This window comes from Labrus bergylta, chromosome 7 (genome assembly GCF_963930695.1).
Source record: "Labrus bergylta chromosome 7, fLabBer1.1, whole genome shotgun sequence".
In the NCBI taxonomy this organism is placed as follows: Eukaryota; Metazoa; Chordata; class Actinopteri; order Labriformes; family Labridae; genus Labrus; species Labrus bergylta.
Window position 1 is genome coordinate 1,275,236 of NC_089201.1, and position 26,524 is coordinate 1,301,759.

General features: G+C 39.6%; 1 protein-coding gene across 2 annotated transcripts in view; it reads right to left on the bottom strand.

Moving 5' to 3' along the window:
• The window catches only part of cpne2 (copine II), a 58,534-nt gene that overhangs the window by 12,428 nt on the left and 19,582 nt on the right, over positions 1 to 26,524 (bottom strand). For both annotated transcript variants that reach the window (XM_065956472.1, XM_020640489.3), the window contains 6 exons: positions 24,555 to 24,641; positions 21,173 to 21,232; positions 7,276 to 7,409; positions 4,664 to 4,718; positions 4,004 to 4,055; positions 368 to 501 (listed from right to left, as the gene is read on the bottom strand). In XM_065956472.1, the coding sequence (XP_065812544.1) occupies positions 368 to 501; positions 4,004 to 4,055; positions 4,664 to 4,718; positions 7,276 to 7,409; positions 21,173 to 21,232; positions 24,555 to 24,641 (522 nt within the window). The remainder of the gene's footprint in view (positions 1 to 367; positions 502 to 4,003; positions 4,056 to 4,663; positions 4,719 to 7,275; positions 7,410 to 21,172; positions 21,233 to 24,554; positions 24,642 to 26,524) is intronic.

Consider the following 26,524-nt stretch of genomic DNA (forward strand, 5'->3'; position numbering starts at 1 on the left):
ACAGAACAGCCATGCATCAGGTTATGCTCACTTCTTATTAAACAAAAACACCATTTCCTATTTTGATCTCCAGTTTTTCTTCCCAACACCAATGGTTGGCACACAGGCATTTTCCAAAATAGACTTGTCCACAAGGGGAGACATTTTTTTCTGCAAGACTTTTATAAGCTGTTTAAAGGCATGGGTTGGTAGTGTCTACGAGTAGGGTCATCAGCTGTGTTTGGCAATTGTCAACTACATCACTTATAAAGTTGAGATATGAGAATGGATGCATGCAGTCTTTCCAGTCTGCATTATAATGAACAACTGGAAGAATAACTTCAACATGAAAATGCAGAAAAAAGAATGGGTGAGTTGTTTCACCTACCGCTGCTTTCTCTTGTTGGAGCGCCTGGGCAGCGAAACGTGCTACATGGTTGATGATTGGAGCGAAGTTTGTTGGGCCGTAGAAGCGAATGTGAGGGAGGCAAGCAGAGTAGGCCTGGGCAATACCCTCTACACCTATACACAGAAAAACACAGCGACAAAGTATTTAAACTCAAACACAACCTGACTTTAAGGAAGGGTGGGAAAGGGGGAGGGCAGGAGAGAGGAGGAGATAGGGAGGGAAAACAACAGGAGACACAGAAAATATAGCTTAAGCACATATTTCAACTAAAATAAGAGAACTTGGACAAAAGGCGAATCAAAAATGCATTCTACTGCATCTCATCAGCATTTCTATTTTACACCCTGATCAACTCAAACCAGCAGACGTCTGAATGTGTGCCCAGACAGGTTTCATTTCTTGAACACTTCTGTTCCAGGGAGCTGTTTATTTGTAATATTTATTTCTAAATATAACTGTGGTCTTATGTTTATCATCTCAATTTCATAAAAGAAGTAAACCTTCAGAACCCTAGTAAAGAGAAAGGCCCCACAGATGTGGTTATTTTTTTTTTGGGGGGGGGGGGTGATACCGATATTAGGCAGAGAAAAAAATCTGATACTGATATATTTTTCCGATATCTTTCCTAGATCTATCTTTGATGTGTAGAGATAGATAGATAGATAGATAGATAGACACACTTATTGTGTTGATACACTTGTGATACTTTGTGACTGCAGTTTCAGTTTTCTTGTGAATTTGGTGTAAACATTTCATCCGAGCACTGGAGGCTGGCTTTTCCAAAAAAAAAAAAAAGATGAGCTGTAATCTCTCTCATGTAGTTTTTATGGAAGCGGTTCATCTGCTAACCTTAAACAAAGGTCATATGTGGAGGCAGATGTTTGAATAAGGACAAGCTGTTCATCTGTTTTCACCAAGCACACAGAAGTTTCATCAGGAGAGGGCTGAGTATTAAATGTTCTGATTTGGTGTAATCGGCCTCTGTCAGGCTAAAACATGTGTTACAGTGGCACTCGTGGCCTTTTTTGGAATTCTCAAAAACACATTTGCAAATGATAATGGTGCAATGAGAGATTTGAAATGGTATGCATACTCTGTATTCAGTAAAACAAGGTAAAAAAAAAACACTGAAAATGTACAAATTATAAAAATGTAATATTAATAAATACAATCTGATGTGAATGAAGAAATGTGACACACTATATGTTGAGCAACATTTGACTGACACTCATGTTTAAAGCAGATTCCAGCAATTAAAAAGGTTTCGCAATATAAGGAGATGTTTGAAGCTGTGCTTAGACATCCTGGTGCCTTGATAATCATGCTTAAGTCAGCATCATCAAATGCTCATTTATTGCTGCATATTGCATGTTAAGAACATATAACATTTGCCATATGAGTGTGGCATGTTTCAAAACAAACATCAATTTTTGATGAAAGCTTTGATATCCATCCAATAGCTGTTGAGATCATTCAGCCTGGACCAAAGTGGTGGACCGACCCATCCACTAACAGATTGGCACAGATAAAAGCAAGAGTCATACTGTTATATTCTATCAGTACAATAATCATCTCAGACTCTTAGATTAATTTACCCTCTGTGGGAAGTACTGTGCATTTAACGTCTCTAGTGTTGTACTCAATGTATACAGACATGTTATATACTCATCTAGATCTCCCAATGGTCTGATCTGTAATCCGTCTGTTTTGAGCTGTAGAGTGTTCGTGCTGCCTATTAAGACTAATCCTGAGTCGCAGTGTGGGCTGAATGTAAAGGTGTTATTTACTCAGTCTCAGGAGTAACACACACACAAGTGAGAAGCATCTGTGCTGCTTACTTTTAAAATACACCTGTTTGTGCAATGATGTGTTGGTTCTTTCCCTGCAGGGACACACTGACCTTCCAGCTGTAAATCAAAATGTTTATAAAAAGGTTGGCCTGCTCAGAGTCTGTTTAAGTCAGTCGAGTAGGGGGTGGTAAACTTAGAGTATATGGCACTCCTATATCCCTCCCGCCCACTACGCTCAGTCAATGAAAGGCGTCTGATCCAACCTTCACAACAGGGTCCTAAGTCTCTGACTAGACTCTTCTCCTCTGTCGCCCCCCGGTGGTGGAATGAATTTCCAAACTCCATTTGATCTGCAGAGTCCCTCTGCATCTTTAAGAAAAAGCTAAAGACCCAGCTCTTTCATGAATACCTACTAACTTAATGATGATGGTCTCCATATTATTATTGATGATGATGATGATGGTTGTGACGATTGTTTTTGTTTGATAACGACGACTTATAAGATGGTTTCTATACTGATTAGAGCTCTCAAGAACTGCTGTCAATGTTGTGCTTTGCCTCTGGTCACTTCCTGTCAGCACCTGTGTGTCCAATCAGACTCAAAGCTGATCGTTTGTTCTTACTGACATTGTTCCCTCTTTTCTAGATCCTTGCTTGTGTTGTTCTTACTGTCTGATGTACGTCACTTTGGATAAAAGTGTCTGCTAATTACATGTCCATGTAGATAATGTATTCATGGTGAACAGCTGAGAAACTCTGTATCTGTTTATGCAGCCCACGAGCACAATATGGGGGTCCAGGCCAAAAAGACACAACAACCTTTAAGCAAAGATGAGCAGCAGTGCTTTCAGCAAATGCTTTTATTATGGGATAGTACGAATGGAGTTATGAACACAAAACTACTTTGTGTCATGATTCAGTCTTTAGTGTTTCCAGTTATATTTTGTAGTTTATTTTTCTCTCATGAATCTTGCATTTAGTGTTTCTTATGTGTTTCCCTTTTGTATCTTCAATTCCTAACATTCTTTATGTTCTAGTGGTTGTTACATTCTTGAGTTCTGTGTGTCTTCAGTGTTTCATGATTTATTTTGTATTGTCCTCAGTGTTTCTGGTCTTGTGTTTCCCTCCTGTCTTGATTGCCCTTATTGCCCTCACCTGTGTTATTAGTCTCACCTGTGTTTGATCACCCCTGTATATTTGGTCTCAGTGTTCCTTCCCTCGTGTTGTCAGTTCATTGTTGTTTGTTGGTGTGTTATGTCAGTAGATGTCAGTTTTTCCTCGTGCTCCTATGTGGCTCCCTGTTTTTGATCCCTGTGTTTTTTCGTTGAACATTTGGAAAGTAAGATTTTGTTTGCCTTCTGTCTTTTTGTTGAATTAAATTATTTTGGGTTTTCTGCACTTGGGTCCACCTCCCTTGTTTTCCCACACCCGTAACAGTTTGTGTGTTAGTCAAGCATCAAGGACAGGCAAAGGTCCATGTGAGTGTGCATTAATAAACGTCTCAATGGGCTTTACAGGATAATTATAGTTAGCATCTTTGGTCTCTGCATATGTAACTACATCATGTTTTTTTATTGTAAAATATTAGGCTAGAATAATAATTGTCCTCCAACCCAGACCGCCCGCTTGGAGGACTCAAGCCTCCGTTCATGGGCACTCGCACTAACCACTAGGTTGCTGGTGCCCCCAACAAATTGCATTTTTTACAGTCTCCTAATGTAAATCTGCAATCATCTCAAAAAGGCAATGTTAGAATGATTATGTTCCCAAAGAGTACAGTGTCAGTGAATATGTCTGTGTGGCTATTACACACAGGATGACTCACCTGAACAGAAGGGGTTGGTGGGGTTAAAGTTGATTGCAAATTCGTGTGACACCTGAGGAAACAAGAAACACAGACTGTTGAGTTGGTATTTATCCTTCACTAAAATGTAAAATGTTGAGAACATTCTCCATTTCTCCAACACCTTCTCCTTCCACCCTTTCTCTGTGTGCTTCTCTCTCTCTCTCCTTTGTCCTTTTCATCAGCTCAGTGCCATGGCAACACAGATGGGTTGACAGTTGCGTGTGTGTGTGTGCCACTTACAGGGCTGCAGTGGCTCAATTGGTAGAGTCGTCACTTCTCAACCGGGAGGTCGAGGGTTCAATCCCCAGCTGGCCAAATGTCCGATGTGTCCTTGGGCAAGACACTTAACCCCAAATTGCTCCCGCTGCTTCAGTGGTGGTGTATGAATGGCATTTGTTACTTCTGATGATACTACATAGTGAACACTACCATCAGTGTGTGACATGTGGTGTAAAAGCGCTGCTGCCCCTCTTTCTCTAATTCTCTTTCTGCAACCTGCACACATTCATAAATGTATCACACATATCTGTTTGTCTGTATATCTGAATATAACTCACTCTCTCAGTTTGTTCTCTTTTATGTATCTGCTTTGTCGTTACACACACAGCTAACACAAAAGACACACACACACACTCATACCTTCCAGTCTGGTGGGAGTTGAGCTCCAAATCCCAGGGCAGGAAACATTTTGTCGCTGAGGAGGAAACCATGACAACAGATTGGAAACGTTAGTTAAGCCTTTTTTTTTCATCACAATTTGATTAGCTAGATTTAGACAGTGAAGGAATCTTGTTATCTTATCTTACAAAGAAAATAAAGTGAAAGGCAGAGAAACCACCAAAACAAGCACAATACTGCAAAATGGCTTTTCACTAAGACATAAAGATAAGGAGACAGGAAAACCTGTATTGTACTTCTTAGAGCAAAATCATGAAATGGACTAAAAAATGCCCAGAAATCTATTCATTATTGGTGGTGTTTTGTAAGTTTTCCAGTGACACAACTTGTTTTTTGTTTTCTTTCTCTCTTCTTTCTCCTTCGTCTCTTTCTTTTAATTCAATTTTATTCTTTCATTTTATATAACTAATTTGTTTGTTTGTCCTTCCTAGAAATGCTTAATATCATAGAGAAGGGAAGAAAACCTTGATGGAGTGAAACATTTAATAAATTCAGGTAACACAGATCCAAGCTACCTCAGTTTGACTTCAAGCTACTTTAAACAAACTGTAATACATGTTTCTGTATTGTAAGTGTTATTTTTAGTATTTCCACATCACTGGGGGACACAACCTTTTTGACACCACACCACTTACAAAACTGTAAAATATTGTCATCCTTATGTTAAATATAAAATATGTGTACTGTATATTAAAGAGTCCATATTATGGCCTTTTTGGGGTTCGTATATATAATCTATGTACCTACTTTTGTACGTTCACAATAGCTAAAGTCCGAAAAAAAGTGTCTGGCTGTATCCGAATTGCCTAGTACCTACTCATTCTGTCAGTAGTCAGTAGGCAGTGCGTACTATCCGTGCTGTTTACTGTTTAGTACCTACTATTCAGTATGCGCGCACAGTTGGCAGATATTTGTTCCTACTTCATCTGATTCATTCAGTATGGAAGTGACGTCATTTACGTTTCCCGAACCAGCCGCATTCACCCATTTTTTGTTTTTTGTTTTTTTTGTTTAGCTTTATTCAGGAAGAGTAATGCACATATACAGTCAGGTAAACAAAAAAAACAATATCACAATGTAAATCAGGTAAAAGGCAGATTAAATAACTAAATCACATACAGTACATAAAGAAAAGTACAAATGAAAGACAGTAAGATACGGAATATAAAGTAAAATAAACAAATAAAGACGCATTTAAAATGTGAAATGATTATTTAAATAGAGTTGGAAAGGTTTATAATAATGCAGACATTTGTTTTATTTTCTGTTGTTAATTTAAAGTAGTGATTTCAGACGGGATTTTAACTCTAGATTAAAAATTGATTAAATTAATCCACGTTCGTTTGTTTTGATTTAGAGGCGGACGTGACGTGACGATCTACATTTAATTTCGCACAGCATTGTGGGTGGTAAAATACAATTAATTTCCTGAAAGCACGCATCCGATCCATACTGCATGAAACCCGGAAGTTAGTATCCATACTGAAATGTTCAGTATACTGAGGTGGACCCAAAAAATGCCTACTGAATGACCATGAAAGTTCAGTACACTGAAACTCCATACTGAATAGTACGTACTGCATACTGAACTGTGACAATTCGGAAAGGGCCACTGTTTTCATGTACTGCTCCTCCTTGCTCCCTCTATGCTCTGAGTCCGTCAGCTACACTCTGTTGAGCCCACACTGTTAGACCCCACGTGGGCCAAGTCTGCTCTGATTGGTCTGCCGATCCGCTCTGTCGTTATTGGTCAGTTGCTCAGCACGCTTCTCGGAAATTTCAACATGAGCTGCTGGGCTTGCCACAACGAGCCAATGGGCTTAGATCAGTGATCTCACACTGACAATGACGTTGGACTGACACATTTTTATAGAGGGGGGCTAGAAGTGAGCGTTACATGCAGCTAATGCTACAGCTAACAGGAGGACGTAGGAGAAGACTCGTTTCCACAGACTTTGAATTTTTGCACATAGATGTGCCTGAACATGCACAGGACACTTGGAAAACACACTAAAGAGCATATAAAACCAGAAAAAGCATGATGACATGATGACAATAAAAAGTAATAAAAAAAAAGAAAAGAAAATCATATTTCAATAATCTAATCTAAATAAATGAAAGACATTTCTAGAGACCAATAGATCACTGCATCACTTTTGTTCACTCAGGTCACTTTCCTGCTATCAGTTAATGGGATCTTAGCCGTTAAAAGAATCATACATTACAGAATGAGCATTACTCTTCAAGAGTATTTAAGCACCACTACATCAATACTGTGGCTCAGTGGTAGAGTCTTCCATCTTTTAAACGAAAGGTCAAGGGTAGGAATGTCCTGCAGCTTCATGTCTGATGTGTCCTTTAGCAAGACACTTACAGTAACCCCAATTTGCTTCTGCTGCTTCGTCAGCAGCGTGTGAATGCGTAGGGATTAGTTAATATGATGGACTCTGACATAGATAAGCTCTATACAAGTCCATTTAGCATTCATACAAATATAAACTTAAATTTATGTAGGCATGAGTGCTAATAATGTTGCAACAACCCAGAGGGCTGCAGTGCCAGTAGATACTCACGTATCATAGTCCTGTATGATTTGTCCCACAGCTAAAATGGCAGCCAGATACTCGTTGCTGCCTAGTGGGTTGATGTAGTGGAGGGAGGATGGCTCTCGAGGGTTCCCATTGGATGCTGTGAAGTCTATACCGACCTATGGAGATACAGAGAAGATACTGGCTGGAGGTCATCTTTGAAACATACAGTGGTGTTACAGACCTGTGTTTTTTACCATGCTAATGTATCTGGTGGGCTCAAGATACTGTTGATGTATTGAGTTTATTTGTACATTTTGTGTTTTTTATTTTATATATTTTTCATTTTTAAATTCTATTTTATATATTGTAATAGCTTCTTATACTGTATTATTTAAGTTATTGCCAGTTCTGCTTTATTTCCTTGTTCATCGATTCTGATGTGGTGGATCATAATTTACCTTCCCCATTATCTTACACATGCTGTCATTGATGACCTCATCACTTAGCTTGACCAACTACTGGTTTCCCTGTTTAAAAAAGCACAAAATGTGCAGTAACTAGGCAAGTATGAGCACAATCCTCACAACAAGGAAGCACTCACCTACAGAATTTCTATCCAGTACTCTGATGGCCTGATGAAGCCTCTTAGGCTGAAAAGCATTTTCTACTCTTCCTTTTCGTTTCCTTCCACTTTAACCTCTCCCTCATAAGAGTGCCTGTAACCGCTTCAGAGACCACTCCAGTACTACCCAGAGTTAAGCTGGTCTGTTTTTGGCTTTTTTCCTGCAATTTGTTCCCACTACAGAGCCTGACATACAGCTAGCATGCCAGCTTCCATTCACTGATTTAACAAGAAACCTGAAAAAAAAAGCCTGACATGTACATGATTCACTGACATTGCTTTACAGGGATTTCCTTGAGGGATATACATTGAACCCAATTTGTTCCCGAGGGCAAAGCTATCAGTGTGTGATGCCTATGAATGTAATTGGTTGTGACTAAGAGTTGGGCACTTTACCCAGCAGCCTCTGCTAGTGTGAAAGGGTGAATGTTACAGGTGAGGTTAAAGTGCTACAAGTAAGTCATTACCGCTGCTGTATCTGTCACCAGTTGTTACAGCAGTTATTACTTTTAACTAGAGTTAAATATTAAAATTGTTATTGGTCTAGTAGGCAATTTACCTGTTTACTTTTCTAATAAAATAAGAAACTGATGTTACCACACTTCAAGGATACTAGTAAATGGGGTGGCGGTAGCTCAGTCTGAAGAGATTTGGTTTGGGAATCGGAAGGTCGCCGGTTCAAGTCCCAGCAAGAACCAAGACCAGGAAATTGGCCTGGTAGCTGGAGAGGTGCCAGGCCACTTCCTGAGCACTGCTGATGTGCCCTTGAGCAAGGCAACAAACTGCTCTGTAGCGCTCACTGTGGGCAGCCCCCTCATTCTGAGACCTCTCCATTAGTGCATGTCCATAGGATCCTGTTTATGCATGTGTGTGTATTTCTGCCTATGTGTGTGTTCATGTTCATTAAACAGAGTGTAAAACTGAATTTCCCCCTCACAGGATTAATAAAGGAATTTAAAGAAAATAGTAAATTTGAATCAATTATGAATTGTATGCAGTATGTACAAATCTTAATACACATATTCCCCTTAAGTATAACAGCACAAACACATGAGGCACAACACATTCAGAGACACACAGCCTCACATAATGAGATTGAGAGTGACAAGCTTTTCCTCAGGCTGTGAATAGTTGTTGGTGTGCTGACAAGAACACAAGCAAAGACACCCTGCCTCCTTCCTATCACATTTAAAACAGTGAAATGAACCTCCATTCTCTGGTTATTCAAAATATGTTTCAGTTCAACAGGACAACAAGAAGAAGAGAGGGGAAAAGGAAAAGCAGGATTAGAGAGTTAAGGTGGTAGATGTTTTTGGGTGAATGAGTTAAAGAGTGGATGGACATAGAGAGAGAGGAGCAGCAGGGGCAGCTGGAGTGATAGACACAGAGATGTAGGGTGACAGTAGTAGGGTGCTGTTGTATATTTTGTATGTTAGTGTGCATGGGGGTTACTCCTTGAATATAATGCAGTATGTGTGAAATATATTTATCAAGTATACTACTATTTCTACAGGATGAACACAGGATTATTGCTGTGTCTGATTCAGGGGCTGCATCCTTCAAAGGGCACATTTGACAGCTGATTGTGTCACCATTATGGAGAGTCCTCCTTTTTTCCAGGCAACTAAGGATGCATTATGTTGATCCTTCAGGGCCCAACACATACTGAGATTCATTGAACGCTAATCCAAATAAATTGGCGGACTTTCAAGTGGCATACGATTTACTTCTAAATGTTTGTGATTGGTTTCAACTCAGTCAAAAAGCTAATGGTACACTTTTTAAAACAACAAAACAAAAGGGGCCTTGCCTTTAAAAACTTTAAATTATAGTTTAAGTTATGTGATGTTGGCTAAGTGGTGGTGCAGCTGTCGAGGTTGCTAGGCGACAGGAGCTGCGCTTAGAAACATAAGGGTTAAGGGCCTTTCAGATAGGATGCGGTGGGCGCAGGGGATCGCTCTCAAACCTTTTCATTGTCTGTGTTGAACGGCGCTAGAGCGTATCCACGCCCAAGTACCTGTGTCCCACTTCCCTCTAGGACCTCTAGTTTAAAGACCTACCCAAACATCAGAGAGAAATCTCTAGTTTGAAAAGAAATGTCCAACAGTCTGGGTGTACCAGGTGTGCAGCAGAAATGTGTTTCATGCTTGTCAAGCGGTCGTTATACAGCTGCAGCTCCTGGACGAGCTTAAACTCCCTCAAATCCTGTCGTGCCCCGAGGATTTCATGAACACACACCCTCTTTTCTGCTCGTCTCCTCCTCAGCAAGAGAAAGGTCAGGGCTTTCTATGCTGAACAGTGGACAGATACAGACATACTGTGCATCCAAAAGAAGATATTTTCCTTATTTTCAGTCACCTAGCAACGTAGGCCATTGCTTTTTGCTCATGTGTGCTCCCCTACAGCTCTGCCCCTTACCACGCAGCGAGCGTAACACACGCCGCATCCTATCTGAAAGGCCCTGAAGGGGCGGGAACAGCTGGTGTAGAAACGCAGGGAAGGATGGGTCCTTTGTAGGATTGGTCCTTTGTAGGATACTAACCATGAATTGGGACACAGTTATTTTCTGTAATTGCAGCTAGTTCCCATAAATGAAACAAATAGCTTGAAGAGGTGATAAGAATCTAACCAGGTGTAAGGTCCTCAAATGTCTCTGTGTTGTAGCTCTTACATTAAAAACCAGTTCATATGGTGGAGATGTGATTCCACAATTAAATATCCCACTGTGAGATTCAATACATTTTAAAATGTATTTCTTGATCATTTGGAAGCTTTTACACTCCATATTAGTAATTCACTTACAAGTGAATCCTTGGTACATACACTGATAATGAAAAGAGAGTGTTTTTTTAACTAGGGTTTAGTTTTTAGTTTAGGGTTTTGGATAAAAAGGGGAAAAGCTTGTAAATGATAGAATACATTTATAATAAAGTATCAGGAAAAATACAAATGTATAATATTTGAACAGTTCTTTGTATTTTCCTGTTTTGGTGAGAATATATTTTAATGATTGCTCAGTTATTAAACCATCTCTTCTCATTCTAATGCTAATGATAACAAATATAAAACTACATATTTATATGTGGTAATTTGTCATTTCATTGACTATATACCCCACTCCCTCTCCTTCAATTCCTTCCCCCTTTTCTTTTTTCAGCTCAGAGCCACATCTGTGGTGTAAAAACATCACAAGTGCTCATGCTGCTGTTACTCAGTTATAAAAATCTCAGAGATAAACAGAGCAGCTGTCCTGCTGGGCCACTGCCAGCGCTGTCAGCTGAGAGTCATCAAAGGGGACAGCAGAATAGGAGATATTTTAAACAACTTCACCAACGAGATCTGTCATACACTCCAGAGAGTTGGAGTCCATGACAGTATTTTTAAAATGTTGGGGCTAAGCTATAATGTCATATTGAACTGAACTTTAATTAATATCAGACATCTTGTGTCTGCATCCTAAACCTTGTTTCTCTTACATTTACTATTTGTTCATAGGACTGAACAAGGTAAGGATTTCTCTCTTGTTTAAGTATTTTGAAGGAAACAGTCATCTTGTTTTTAAAGAAACTTGTTAATGAGCCAAACGTAGAGCGAGAGCTGCTGTGACTTTAGTAAATCAGTTAATTAAAGGATATGAGAATAAGAGTTTGAAGGTTTTCTTTTAAGAGAGGCTTATAAAAATGTGTTGTTTGGGTAGCACGACACATAAATCAATACAATCTTAGTGTCTACCTAACTGGTTACTATGCAACGAGCACAAGTGGCAACTTTATGAAAAGAGAACATTTGTCAGTTTGCCTTAAAAAATTAAGGTCTAGTTTAAATTCAGTCAGGTGGACTGATATATATTTGTCTTCACTGTTGGTCTTATTCATCCCTCTCACGCACGCTCAATCACATTCCCACTGTCATTCTCAAGCTGTCATTTGGTAACCAGCTGACACATCAGCAGTATTCATCTAACCAATCACATGGTGTTCCTCCCTCATTGTCAGCCCGTCATCGTTCTGCTCCTTTTTAAATATGATTCTTTCTCTGCCTTTAGTGCCTTCATGCTGATGTTTTGTGCACCCCTCCACCTCCCCGTTACCGCCCGTCTTCAGAGAATCATCATCCATCAATTCTTCACCCATCCCCACTCCATGGGGGGGGGGGGCATAGAGTCCAAGCGCCAAAGACCTTCTGTCAAGTCACATTTCAATGCTATGTATCGTTATAAATCATTTTCTTAATTTACTTGTCTCTACTGATTCAACTGCGAGCACAGTCAACCCCAGTAAACCCAGTAAGACCACAAGAGGCCAAGCCCCACCCACCTTCTTCAAGAATAGCAGCTGTAGCCTCTTCTTTGATTGAGACCCAGAATTCATTTTCATTGATTTTTATTATTATTAAGCCAACAGACTCTGATCTTTGCTGAGTGCATCCCTGCACAGATATACAGGACTGCATGTGTACACTGCTGTGGTTTAAAAGAGTGTGTTTTTATTCTCCGTATGTTCCTTTTACAGCCTGACCTCAAGTCATTTTGTCTTCCACTGAACCCAGAAATTTGCTCGCCTATAAAACTGACAGCCGCTGGAACAAGATAATCCAAAAAAACTATTACAGCTCTTTCCTGCAGTGCCCTCTCCAGTGACAGACATTTTTAGTTTGATGGCTGTGAATTCTTGTCAATGTGAAATGACACCATTCTGTTTCCAGCGTGTTCCTCGCCCCAAGCCATTAGTAACTGCACACACAATATGACGAACATTCAGCTTCAACAAGGAAGTGTACCGACTCATTACTGTAGGTCTCTGTGGCAGAAACTTTCTGTCAATTAGAGGGATCCAATGCCGCCAAATGACAGTCAAATAATTAAAATACTGGCACTCACACCCTGTAGTGGAGTTCTCTCCACCTTGTTTTATTATTTCTTAGTCATTTTTTCACAAAGACCTATAAAACTCATTAGTAGTAGTACAGCCAAAATACTGATGGAGCTGAATGAGAGTGTTTGAGAACATCTTCTGCAGAGTGAGATACAGTATCCCAAACAATAACAGGATTTTCTGTTTACTGCCAGACATTTAGTTTCACAGAGTTCTTTTGGGTATTCTTTTCTTAATGACATGTTTTTTTCTTCTAACTAATAAGAGTCACAGTATGTTTTAAATCAAAAAGATAAGTTTAAATATGTCCATGCAACCATAAGTGGAAGGCCCACAGTGGCCATAGGGCTGTGTCAAATAGGATTTTTAAAACTGCAATCAATCAACTGATCATCATTTGTTAAATTGTTTTGCTGTAGTTCATTACACCGCTGTCTGTAATGTTGTTATACTTTTTTTCTTAGGATTTATTCTTGGGCTTTTTTTTGCTTTTATTGGAGAGACAAGAGAGTGGATAGAGTCAGAAATCAGGGAGAGAGAGTGGGGAGTTAACATATAACATATTTAAAGATTTAAGAATCTTCTTTGATCAGATTAGTGATATATATCATGAGTTTAGCCATCTGCCTGATCCCCAGAAGCTGCTCTATCTATGTGGGGAGAAACATCTGTGTGCAGTAAAAGCTGCAAAATATGTTCATGGTTGTCACAAATGAAGACAAACTAAATGTTTTATTCAAACTCACAACTATTGACAGCATCAGTGATCTCAAACATCACATATGGCTCTGGCTATATTTCCCCTTCGGTTAATAATAAATTATAATCCATTATAATATATTACTTATTATTTCAAACATATATGACAAAGGAAGGCCATGGCAGAAAGACTCTTTGACTCACCCACCTATAAACTGGAGATGATTAATGGCCTTCATTTTCTGTGAGTGTTTGTCCTTCACAAATGTTACTTTTGAAGCTTGACAGTATCTCTAATAATAATGATGAATTCCTCCCTTCCATGTGACTGAAGACACAGTGTTAAAATAGGCCTGTTGGCTTTAGTTCTTGTAGTGAAACAGGTGTCTCAGGTTCGACATGGACCATCGCCCCACTCTCTCTCTCTGTCCCTGATTTTCTACTCTGTCACCTCTCCTATCTACTAAAATAAAGAATCAGGAACCCAAAAATGAATCTTTAAAGTAACATTTCAAATAGGTTATCAAAATCACACTTTACCTCATCTGAAAGACATACACATTTGAAGTGATTTTTTTTCTGAGGGATAATGAAAAATGAAAAAGACTTAAAATGTAACTCAAGCAAAAACATTTTTATTAAAAGATTTTATTTCTGGGCATTTTGTGACTTTAATGTAGAGATAAGACAGTGGATAGAGTTGGAAATCAGGGAGAGATAGAGTGTGGGGAATGACATGCGGGGAAGGAGCCACAGGCTGGATTTGAACCTAGGTCACCCACCTGGAGGGCCACAGCCTCCTAACATGGGGCGCGCGCTCTAACCACTGTGTCACCAGCGCCCCACTCAAGTGCAATTTAACAGAAATTTTAAGGCTATTCTTTGAGAGTAAAGGGCTGAAAAAGAATCCTATATTTTGCCAAATTTGCTTGGCCTAACTTTCCTGTTGAAAAAGATAAGGGCTTGAGACACATAATATCTACACTATACTGTTATAGAATATGCAAACAGAACAACACAGCCGTGAGTATCTCTGTTTTGTGCTGTGAAGGTGCTTTTCTTTACTCTCATTCATGAAAAGAGTATTCTCTCTGTGACTCCACGGGGACAACAGAAATACACTCTCCATAGCTCTGAGTGATATCAAACACATGATATGAATAATAGTGTCATTCACTTGAACTGAGTGTTTCACAAACAGCCCATCAGCAGAGGAACAGATTGTGTAACAGAGACACCCTGCTCGTACCTTCAGCTCCTACAGCCCCGAGGAGAGACTTTCTCTTCCTGGAGATTAGGATTAGAGTCGTACTAAGTCTGATTGAACACTGCAGAACAGCTCTTTCTGCATATGTGTGTGTTTCTGTGTGGGTGTGTTTTTGTACACAACATGTACAATTATGTGTGTGTTGTGTTTTTTTGTCTGTAAAATCTAGATGTTATCTAAAATGTGGTGTGTATGTGAGGCGTAGATGCCATCAGTGAAAGAGCGCTGTGTGAGATCATGTGTGCTCGTGCATATCTGTCAGTCAGTGTAAACAGTGAATGTGCATGTTTGACGATTCTGTATGTGTATGTGTGTGTGTGTGTGTGTGTGTGTGTGTGTGTGTGTGTGTGTGTGTGTGTGTGTGTGTGTGTGTGTGTGTGTGTGTGTGTGTGTGTGTGTGTGTGTGTGTGTGTGTGCACCTGTAGTATGAGTTTTGTGACATAAAATGTCTGTGAGAAGAAGATACTGTGTTTGGAGTTGTGTGTGTGCTTGTGTGCATGTGTGCGTGCGTGTGTGTGTGTGTGTGTCTGCATGTGTGTGCCAAAGTCATGGTTTTGGCGTTTTGCATGAAAATTGGTCATAGTGGAGGAGGGAGAGAGAGAGAGAGTTAGAAGGCATTATATGTTTGTGCTCTCGTGTGTATGTAAATTAGTTTGTAAGCAGGAGAGACGAAGTTAGATGTTAAGTATTATGTATGTGTGTGTGTGTGTGTGTGTGTGTGTGTGTGTGACGGTGACGGAGCTGCAGGTCTGTGACAAAAGGCTAAAGATTAGGAAGGGAGCAGCGAGGATTTAAGAGTTTCCATTCCGCCCTGAATTTGCTCATCTTTCCACAACTAGAACAGGCAAACGTTCATGTTGATCACCAATAAGCCGAGTCCTGAGTTAGGACTTGATTAAAATATCTACATCTCTCTTTCATAACATGCTATTTTGGCACATTTAGGTAACATCTGATTCACACTCAGCACAGAAATATCTCCACAGGGAAGAGCTGTCCAAAACTGTCCAGCCGTTTGCTGAGACCCTCAACTGTTGACAGAGAGGAGTGTTGCTCATTCAGTCATCTGAAAGAAAGCGGACTGGAGACTGTAGAGAGTCCTAATGCACACAAACTCAAACGCACATCTCGACTGGACTACTCAATCTCCCCACTTAGGTTTTAAAAAGACGATGTCATCAGAGCATACTCGAGGGTTCCCCTACAACTATATCACATTTACAGGGTTGGATAAAAATATTGATTCATCAATGCATTGCAATTATTAATTTACCAATTCAATATCGATTCAGGGAAATCCTGAGATCAATTTTTTTTCATTGCTATGATGCCCCTCTCCAATGGGGTCCTGGGGTGCTGTGAATTCAGGTCAGGCACCATTGTGCACTTTACATATAGATTTTGTTCATGCCATTCCAGCACTATTATGTTTATTACAAGTTTGCTAAATTTTATTGATGTTGTGTATTTTTTTTAATTGTTTTTTATTTGTTTTTATACTTATTGCGAAGGTTGTCTGGCACCTCTGGGATGCAATCCTAGTGGTTCTGTGTTTGGGTGATGTATTTGCTTCCTGAAAAGGGGGGCTCGGCCCAATTTGATGTCAAAATTTAAAGAAAAAAAGAGTTAGCTCTGTCTTATCTATCAAGAGCCTCAAAGAGGTTTTTAGTGATTCAAGCTGCAAATTCAGCTCAGGCACAAATGTGCACTTTGGATCATACTGTACTTAAATGTTTGATTCTTTGATTATTAAAGAATAATGAGTCAGTTTGTTCTAAACCTATAAAACAATGCACACATAATTATTTAACAAATATCAGAAGGTACTGTGAAGAGTTATGTGGGTATTCCTGTCATCTGTATGTTTTATTAAATCGATATCAAAGCATATTGATCGATATATCGAATTGAATCGTGACCCAAAGAATTTAAATCGAATTGAATTGTGAGTTTGTAGAAATGCCCAGCTCTACATATTAACATCGTCACCCTGAAGATGTAGAGGAGAAACTTTCTCCGAGTTTGACTAAAACCTATCACAAGTCACTGTATGCATGAAAATACAAAAAAACCTTTCAATGACAACAGAGGCAGTTTAACAACACTAAAATCTTATTTACAATATAAAAGCAGCTTCTCATTCTTATTTCTAGGATTTGTTACAAACAGGATTTATTTGCTGTAGCATGAAAACATTTAAAGGATTAATATAAAACTATGGCCAAAGGAAACAGGCTTTTGTTCAACTGTAAAATGCAACACATGTGTCTGTATATCAATATCTATCTAAGTCTTAAGATTGAAGATAGATCTGAAAAAAGATATCGGCTGAAATGTCGGTATCAGATTTTTTTTCTCCCTATCAGCCTGATGTCAGCGACTAAAATCCTGTATCGGTGGGACAACAGAATAAACACCTTTATGAATTTAGTCCTTCTCAAAATTAAACTAAATTGAACAGAAAGTATATGATACATTCATCCCTATTTATGCATGTGTGTTGTTTCCAGTATTGTAGTTCTGATGTTTGTCTTTGCATTAATATGGCTGCACAGCAGGACTCAGGAGTCAAACTGCACTGCATTAATATCTAAATCCACACTCATTGGTCAGCTCTGCTGGCGTCATTTACGGTATCTGTGGGGATTGGTCATGCATTAAATAAGGATGTGCATGGAAATAGAGGACAGATCATGTCCCTAATGAATTGATGGACGATGACGGACAGGTAGATTCACGTTACATCTCCTCTTCTCCTCTATGAATCATCTGAACCTGCTGTGCTGTGATTTTAAAAGCTCTGCTCGTTGATCAGAATATGATCTGTCCCGTCTCTCTCTCCAGTCTCCTTTCTCACTACGTAAACAATCCTATTAAAGAACTAAATGCACTCTCCCTAACAGAACATATTTGGACACTGTACTGTATATTTGTGATGTTACATAAAACTTTAAGTTCATGAGTCATAAATGATTTCATATTGTCATAATTTCATGTATTCGATAAATAAATAATTCATGGATGTTAAGCTAAAAGGTTAAAAACACTGTTGAAATCTTTATGTTTCTATGTGGAACAAAAGTTCCTTGTTTTTGGTTCCGCTACGACGGAATTAAGGGACGGACATGTACGGTGAGAACACTACCTCCCGTGAATTTATGTAAACATGCATGAAGGCTGTTACCACTGATGTCTGAAGTTCAAGCAGACTGTGAAAGACACTCTAAAAGGACTTTAAATGAGTCAAGAACCTCTTTTCATGACAAGCGGTGCAACGAGTTCTCAAAGCGTGGTTGGCATGGCATGTTGGCTTGTTGGCATGTGATACAAAGACGAAGATGCTTCACAAGATTGCTCCAGCAATAAATGCCCGTTTCAAAGAACCACCCTGTGTCTGTTGTTGTGAAGAGAGCTACATGTGATTTTGTGCAGACTAGTCTATAACGTTTAAACACTAAATGAGACTCAGCAGAACTCAAAATAAACACAATGACTTGTGAAAACCAGTGAAGTTCAAGAGGAGAGTTATATGTCATTTCATGTGATCGTTGCCATGGATACAGGAAGAGTAGGTGATCCTTAAAGTGTCCCAGGACACATGAGCAGCATACACACTACCAAACATACTGTATGTGGACAATTCATACCAGACCACCTTTGTACACGGCCTGAGCGGTCACATGTAAAAGCGTCTTCCGGTATTATGGCTGTCCACCAGTAATTCTACAACTCTACAATTCTACAATTCATTTAGCAGACTCTTTTATCGAAAGCGACGTACATCAGAGAGTAAGAACAACACAAGCAAGGATCTAGAAAAAAGGGAACAATGTCAGTAAGAACAAACAATCAGCTTTGAGTCTGATTGGACACACAGGTGCTGACAGGAAGTGACCAGAGGCAAAGCACAACATTGAGGGCAGTTCTTGAGAGCTCTAATCAGTATAGAAACCATCTTATAAGTCATCGTTATCAAACAAAAACAATCGTCACAACCATCATCATCATCATCAATAATAATATGGAGACCATCATCATTAAGTTAGTAGGTATTCATGAAAGAGCTGGGTCTTTAGCTTTTTCTTAAAGGTACAGAGGGACTCTGCAGATCAAATGGAGTTTGGAAGTTCATTCCACCACCGGGGGGCGACAGAGGAGAAGAGTCTAGTCAGAGACTTAGGACCCTGTTGTGAAGGTTGGATCAGACGCCTTTCATTGGCAGATCGTAGTGGGCGGGAGGGAGTGTAGACCTGGATGAGAGAGTTAAAGTAAGGAGGAGCCGTTTTTGTCGCTGTTTTGTAAGCGAGCAGCAGAGTTTTAAATTTCATACGAGCTGTAACTGGGAGCCAGTGTAAGGAGATGAACAGCGGAGTGACATGTGCTCTTTTAGGTTGGTAATCAGTTCATCCAGGAGTGATCAAAATGAAATGTATAAACTGTGTCATTATTAAATGCTCTTTTTCATGCACTTGCAGGAATCTTCTACCCAACTGTTTCTCATGGTGCTAACACTGTCATTAACAGGGCGGCTGTGGCTCAGTTGGTAGAGTTGTTGCCTCTCAACCAGAAGGTTGAGGATTCGAGGGAAAGTAACTGGCCGACGGCGAGGCTCGTCATTGGCTGTGTTTGAGTGTGTGCTCCTCCACACTGCCCTGAATTAAAAGTGAGGATCCAGCAGCTATACCTGCCCCCCCCCCCAGGAGACACAAAGAACACATCCTCTTACACTGACAGAACACAACAACACCAGTGAAGTCACCTCTGCACAACTATATTTAACTTGACCGAGACCTTGAGCCAGAAAGATACTTCACACAATCACAGCACTACCTTCCACAAGTACAAGAGGAGTACAGGTGAAACTCACACGATGCTACAGTGAACACTTCTGTCGAGCCATGTTCTCCAAAACAACTGCAAGGTCAGAGGGGATGAAACTTTGTGCTCCACAAACAAATGTGACAACCATTGTTTCCAAATATATTGTTCTTGGCTGTCTTAAATGAGACCACGTTGACTGAAAAACTATGTAAACAAACAATATGTAATCATCTGCATAACTTTTGTTGAATCATTTTGAAATATGTTTGAAGTTTAATCTTTAAATGCCTTTTTACAGAGGATGCTACATATTGTTCCAGTGTTGTTCACAAAAAAAGCTTAAATAATCCGACCTAAATAGCTGCAAGTGTTCATTCAGACATTGTCCGATCATTTGAGTGCAGCTGCAGCTTCATTATGAGATTAAAAACAACTTTTGTTGAAAGATGTGAAAATAATACAAAAATGACTGTTAATTAACATCAAGCACAAATAGGCACGAGTGTCTTATCCCAGCATACCATTTAAAGGAAATGCAATATAGCATTAGTAACAAGTACATTAGATGTACCCCATGTGGAGCCTGCTGTCACATATTATCCTCATTTTCAAGTCTCTGAATTCCCCAAAACATGTCTGTGAAGTTTCTTGTTCTAAATCCACTCTGATCCTGTATTTGATCATGCCTATAAACCCCTCTATTTCAGCCCTGCAGGCTAAAGACGGAGAGGATGGACTTTTCTCATTCTTGAGGGGTTTGTAGACAGACTAGGGACACATATTAGAGTTAGAGAAACATGGTAAAGTATATTTAGCAGAATATGTGACCTTTAAGAAGCTGGGGAATCGACAGAATCAAAAGGAAGAGAAAATAAAATGATTTGCACATGCATATGTAAACTGTGTGTGTGTGCGTCTATCTCTCACTGACTACGCTGTGTGTCCTTTCAGTGTGCATTTGGTTTTTGAATTTGTGTACAGTTGTGTGTTTATGTTTGCTTATGTGTTTGTGTTTTCAGAATCAGCGAGCCACACTTAATGCTCCAGAGATTTATATCTGTTGGCCACAAAAACCCCTGGTAATATTCTAAAAAAAAAAAAAACACCTCAGTGTGAATACGTGTGTCTATATGAGCAATTGGCTGTTATAAAACACAAAAAGGTGTGACACTACCAGGAACACACCAGAGTTGTTCTTTACAAGGGACAAAAATAGACTATGACGATATGCTGTTTCTCACACCCATGTCGCTCTCTGTACCTGCTTCTCCTTCTGTCACCATAAAGCTATCTCAAACTCTCATTATATCATTTTCACAATTTTTTCAAATACCTTCAATTCACTTGCTTTCTCTTTGTTTGCCCTCCTGTTTTTAAAATTCAACAAAAGTACCCACATTTAAAGGTTTTAAGGTATCCCTTTACTCTCCTCTACTCCACTTCAGTCTCTCAGTGCCTTCTGTCCCTGTCCCTTACACTAAGTGGTCCCTTCTGTAAGGAAATGATTATGATGTAAACGTAACCCCCGGATGATGAAAATAGCTAATCTGAATGTTTTCCATCTGTTTCCCAGAGCAAGGCGTGAAGAAACAAGTATGTCATTACCACATCATCGCAGCGGCAGAGAAGAAACAGGCATGCAGATATCATACTCACTGTAAACATGAGCTGGCAGCCGCCCAGTATGTAATCCAGAAAGGTGTAGTCTCTTGTTACCTATAAGAGAGACAGGGTAAAGTAAGAACAAATAAAATATAGCAAGCGGGACAAACAACAAGTATTGATCAAGTGAGACAAAGAGAATCTTAATAATCAAAATATATCAAATATTAATTATAGAGCCCGACCGATTAATCGACCACCCGATAATATCGGCTAATATCAGCTCATCCGGAGACTGTCGGTATCTGCTAATGTTAATGCAGATATGTGCTGATATTATTAGGTTTATTTAGAAGTCAAATAGCATTTCTTTTGGGGTGGCAGTAGCTCAGTCTGTAGGGATTTGGGCTGGAAACCGGAGGGTCGCTGGTTAATGTCGGTGCGGACCAAATATGAAAGTTGGTCTGGTAGCTGGAGAGGTGCCACATGACTTCCTGAGCACTGCCGAGGTGCCCTTGAGCAAGGCAACAAACCCCACCATCAGCTCAGGATCGCCCGCTGGGGGCTGCTCCGTCACTCTGACATCTCTCCACTAGTGCATGTCCATAGGATCCTGTTTGTGCATGTGTATACTTCAGCCTATATGTGTGTTGCATGACTTACAGAGTATAAAAACAGAAATTTCCCCTTGCGGGGATCAATAAAAAAAAAATCTTAATCGTAATCTTAATCTTTTGAGCATCATTGTATTACAATAGCAGTTTTCATTCTGGCTGTCACCAGCAGAGTGTGCAACAAGGATTACAACAAGCATCATCACCCTCCAGAGGGTCAAGCAGTTACTTTCCAGTTGAGTTATCATCTTGTCTTCATTGTATGTCTTTTCCACCAGTATTTTTATCCACATTTGAGCGATCAACACAATGAATGAATGTATTTATTTATCTCTACAGATAGGATACCGATTTTTTTATCGTCCCAAAAATTCCTCATTGGTCAGGTCCTAATTATGCAACTGGTATGGGTCACTTGTCATTTGATTAAATCAATGAAAATGGGGCTCCGCTAGCCTAGTGGTTAATCCGCGTGCCCCATGTATGGAGGCCATAGTCCTCCAAGAGGGCAGCAAGGGTTAGAATCCGACCTGTGGCTCCTGTCCCGCTTGCCTTCCCATCTGTCTCTCTCTCTCCCCGATTTCTAAATCTATCCTATGTCCTATCTCTAAATAATAAAAAAGGCATAAAAATCCCTAAAATAAATCAATGAAATCATTAGAGAGCTTTTAACTTTCCGAGCATCAAACACTGGTATCTACATGAACAGTCAGGTTTTATTCAAATCCAAACAGAGTCTGCTCAAACTAATTGAACGGCGCTCTCTGAAGAAAGGAAATCACCTCTTTCTAACAGTATAACTTCTAATGTGTTTTCAAACTGTTTTATCTGATTCAATGTACCTCCAAAGCAGTACAAATCGTTACCTTGTTTGAACACAATCTCCACTTCAATTATAATAATTATTTAGCCTGAATGTTACTGTCACTAGTGTAATCCCTGCTGGCAGACAGCAAATATAATTACGGTACAGTATTAAGACCTTTGTGCATGTGCTGCGCGTGTAATTGTGTGTATGCTCATGTCTATATGAAGGCTTGTTTGTGATTGGGTGAAAAGAGGAATATAATAAAATGTGAATGCTTGTATATCATATATGCACACACAGCCTTAATGCCATTCAAATAGGCATGTAAAGACCCAGTGTTCAAGCTTAATGTGTCCTCTTTGGGGATCAAAGCTGCAGCACTAATTAGTGATTCAGAGTTATGAACGCTCAGTTAAAGTGTGTCAGCTGATCAAAAGCACAATGGCTTCAGTAGATGTCTTATTGAGACGGGTCATTCTGAGTTGACAAGATGAGGTGAGAAACTGAGCGATTTGTTTGACAAATGAGCAAGAGGAAGAAATTTGTTGATTTGTTGATGTTTTGAAAACTTTAACAGGTAACACTTAATGCAATTCACCTTGAAGAGACAATACTTTTTTTTATGTCAGCCCAGCTCTGATCAGCTCCTCTTTGAGTCAAACTATTGTATAATGAGTATCTTTGGACTCTTTAGGAATAAAAAAGAGAAATATGAATACCATTAACTGAGACACACTTTTTCTCCAGATTTCACACACTGTGAGTTTCTGGTTTAGTTTTGTATTTATTCAGTGTTTGGATTTCATTTCCTGATTTACTTTGTCTCTTTGTTTTATTTCCCTTGTGTGTATTGCTTTATTTCCAAGTTTAGTCTTTAGTGTTTCCTGTTTTGTTTTGTCATTTAGTTTCCTCAATTTTCTCAATGTCCTGTGTGCCTTGTTAGGCTCAATCTCGATGTCCACCCTACACACTCACTGACTTTTATGCGCATTCCCGCTCAGTCTGTGAGGGCTCAGTCATGTCCCACTGTCAAATCTCCAAGTGCTTAAGGGATCTCTCGCAGACTTTTCGAGCCCTTTATGCACCCTGTCCATAAGTGGGCATATCTGCAGACTTAGCGTGGGGGAATTACCCATAGTTCATAGCAATGTGACGTGTAACATATGATTCTCAGGGGAAGCCCGCAAGAATGGAAGGGTAAACAAACGCCAAAACACATGCAGGGAGAGACAGTAAATAAGCAGGAAGGTGAAAAAAGGTATTTTTAGTGTCTGCGAAAAAAGTATATTTGGAAACTACAAATAATTCAGAACTCTTCTGAAAGTCTGTTAGCAAAAACAAGAGAGACAGAGAGTATTAGTCCAGTTATATAAGATAAATCTTTATCCATCCCACAACAGATATATTTATGTATATATTAAGTAGAACTTAGAGCTCAGAGTTTAGGGCTTTAGAGTTTAGGGCTCAGGGTTTAGGGCTCAGGATTCAGGGCTCAGGGTTTAGGGCTCAGGGTTTAGGGCTCAGGGTTTAGGGCTCAGGGTTTAGGGCTCAGGGTTTAGGGCTCAGGGTTCAGGGAGGAAATCGAAATTCAGCCTCTCTTTTATATTCTTGAGTTCTCTTAGTGTTTCCTTGTCCCCTGTGTTTCTTGTCTTACTTCCTCCCTTCGTCTGGTTTCCCTCCACTTTGATTGCCCTGATTGTCCTCACCTGTGTCGTTAGTCTCACCTGTGTCTGTTTAGTCTCAAGGTTCCTCCCCTCTTCTTGTCAGTTCATAACTGCTCCTGTGATACCTCTCTTACTCCCAGTGTTTTCTTTTTAGACTTTTGGAAGCCTTATTTTTTTCCTTTTTGTTAAAATAAATACTTCAGTCTCTTCTGCACTTTGGTCTTTTCTTTTTTTTTTTTTTTTACTACATGAGACACACATTATTATTTCTTATTCATTAATTTCAGCCCTTACTGAACAAACCAAGTTATGAAGTCAAGTACATTTAAAACTTTGAAATAACACCTCACCTTACATGACTTTATAATAATAACTCCAGAGTTTTTATAGTTCTTCTTTTTCTTCTGTTTCTTGGGGTTGATGCAGTCAAACTCAACCTGAAGGAACAAAAACAAAAAAAACAATTAAAGAAAACAGAAATACAACTTTCTAAAGAAAAAAACGATATAAGAAAAAGACAAAATTAAAAATCGAAATGATGGAAAATGATGATAGATGACAGCAGTCTAAAGTTTAAAGAGTAGTGAAAAATGGAAAAGAATGAATAAGTAAACTAATCAGTCAAACAGGTGTATTATAAGCTATCTGTATAATTAGGGTGAGCTATACAGTTAATATGGAAGCCTACACAAAAATACTATTCATTAAAGATAGATAAAAAAAATATAGACTTATACAAAAGTAACGCCAATAAATCATCACTTATGAGCCTCCATACATGTGTGATGGTGACAGTGTCTACAGAGACCCTGTCCTCTGACTGGATTTTGATGTTTTAGTTTGTTTAGGTTGACACAGGATGTTTCTGGGTGGAGGGATGGTGTGTCTCCATCAGCCAATGGCAGCGCACAGGTGAGTGTAGGAGTGGATACAATTCAGTCAATGGCTGCCATTCCAACCGACGAAAATATAACAGCCGAAGTCGTAGCAACAAAGAAGAGAAAATATAATCATAGTGAGGAGAAACGCCAAGCGGATAAAACTCGTTCCAAAATGAGGGTGAACCTTTGGTTAGCTTTCACCGGCAGACACGGAGTTGGCCTGCGTTCTGCTGGACCGGCAGTTGCCAAACACCTGTGGTTAGCTTGTGCTAGCGCGCGGTAGCTTGCAGTGTATGTACAAGCAGTGCACATACACACTTCATCCTGCTGTGAGTGTGGCGATGAGCCCAGGAGGACAGGCCCAGTTTGAATGTTGTGTTTACAAGCCTCAACGAACAATGCTTCTGAATCCACCTTTAAAATCACTCCATGAATTAATTACACAGGATGAAAATGAAGATGCGAGAAAAAGGAAGCTCAAGACGTATTTTCATATTACCAAGTCACATATGAATGTCTCAAAGTAGACATTTCAGACATTCATGCATACACTACACATTCTGAAACGTCGAAAGTCTGCCACTGATTCCTATGACAGGTATCTCTAAACGCCTTGTCGTGTTACTGGGGCTCAGCTAAAGGCTGATTTACATCTCAAAAGCACCTCTCATTTTCCCATCCTCTCTTTTCACACACTGTCTCTCTCTCCATCCCCCATCTCTTCACCCTGCCTCTGCCTCTTCTCTCTTGTTATTTTGTGTTTCCCCCCACAACATTACCACACATGAAGGGACTCAGTGGGAGAACAAGTCGTGAGGCAGCTTTGACACATGCACACACGCAGTTTCACAAATAAAACACAAACACACACACACACACACACACACACACACACACACACACACACACACACACACACACACACACACACACACACACACACACACACACACACACACACACACACACACACACACACACTTGCTCACACAGAGATGCTCACACAGAGATGCACATGCAAACACGTGTGCATCCACTAATGAATGAAGAGTGTTTTGATCTCTGCATCTTTACGTCTTTGGCAAAAAAAAACTGAACGAAAATGATTCTCAATAGCATTTAACAGCTTACGCTTTGAAACCAACCAGTTCGTAGTTTGAGAAAAAATCAGCATGCAAATCTGTGCATGATTATTCAGGCTTCGTTGTTGAAAGACGTGACTGAATGCATTTAAACAGCAAATTATTCAGTATGGGGCAGAGACGGGCCAATAAAGTCTAGCTAAGGGTAAAACAAAAGTGAGGACAATGGAGCATGATTCACAGTTATCTGTGTGAAGATATGAATGCTGATTTTAATATGACCAGGTTAAGTGTTTCAAAACAAACCAGCTACTTGCTGTAAAGATTCTGCAGCTAAGTTGTAGCATCACTAACTTT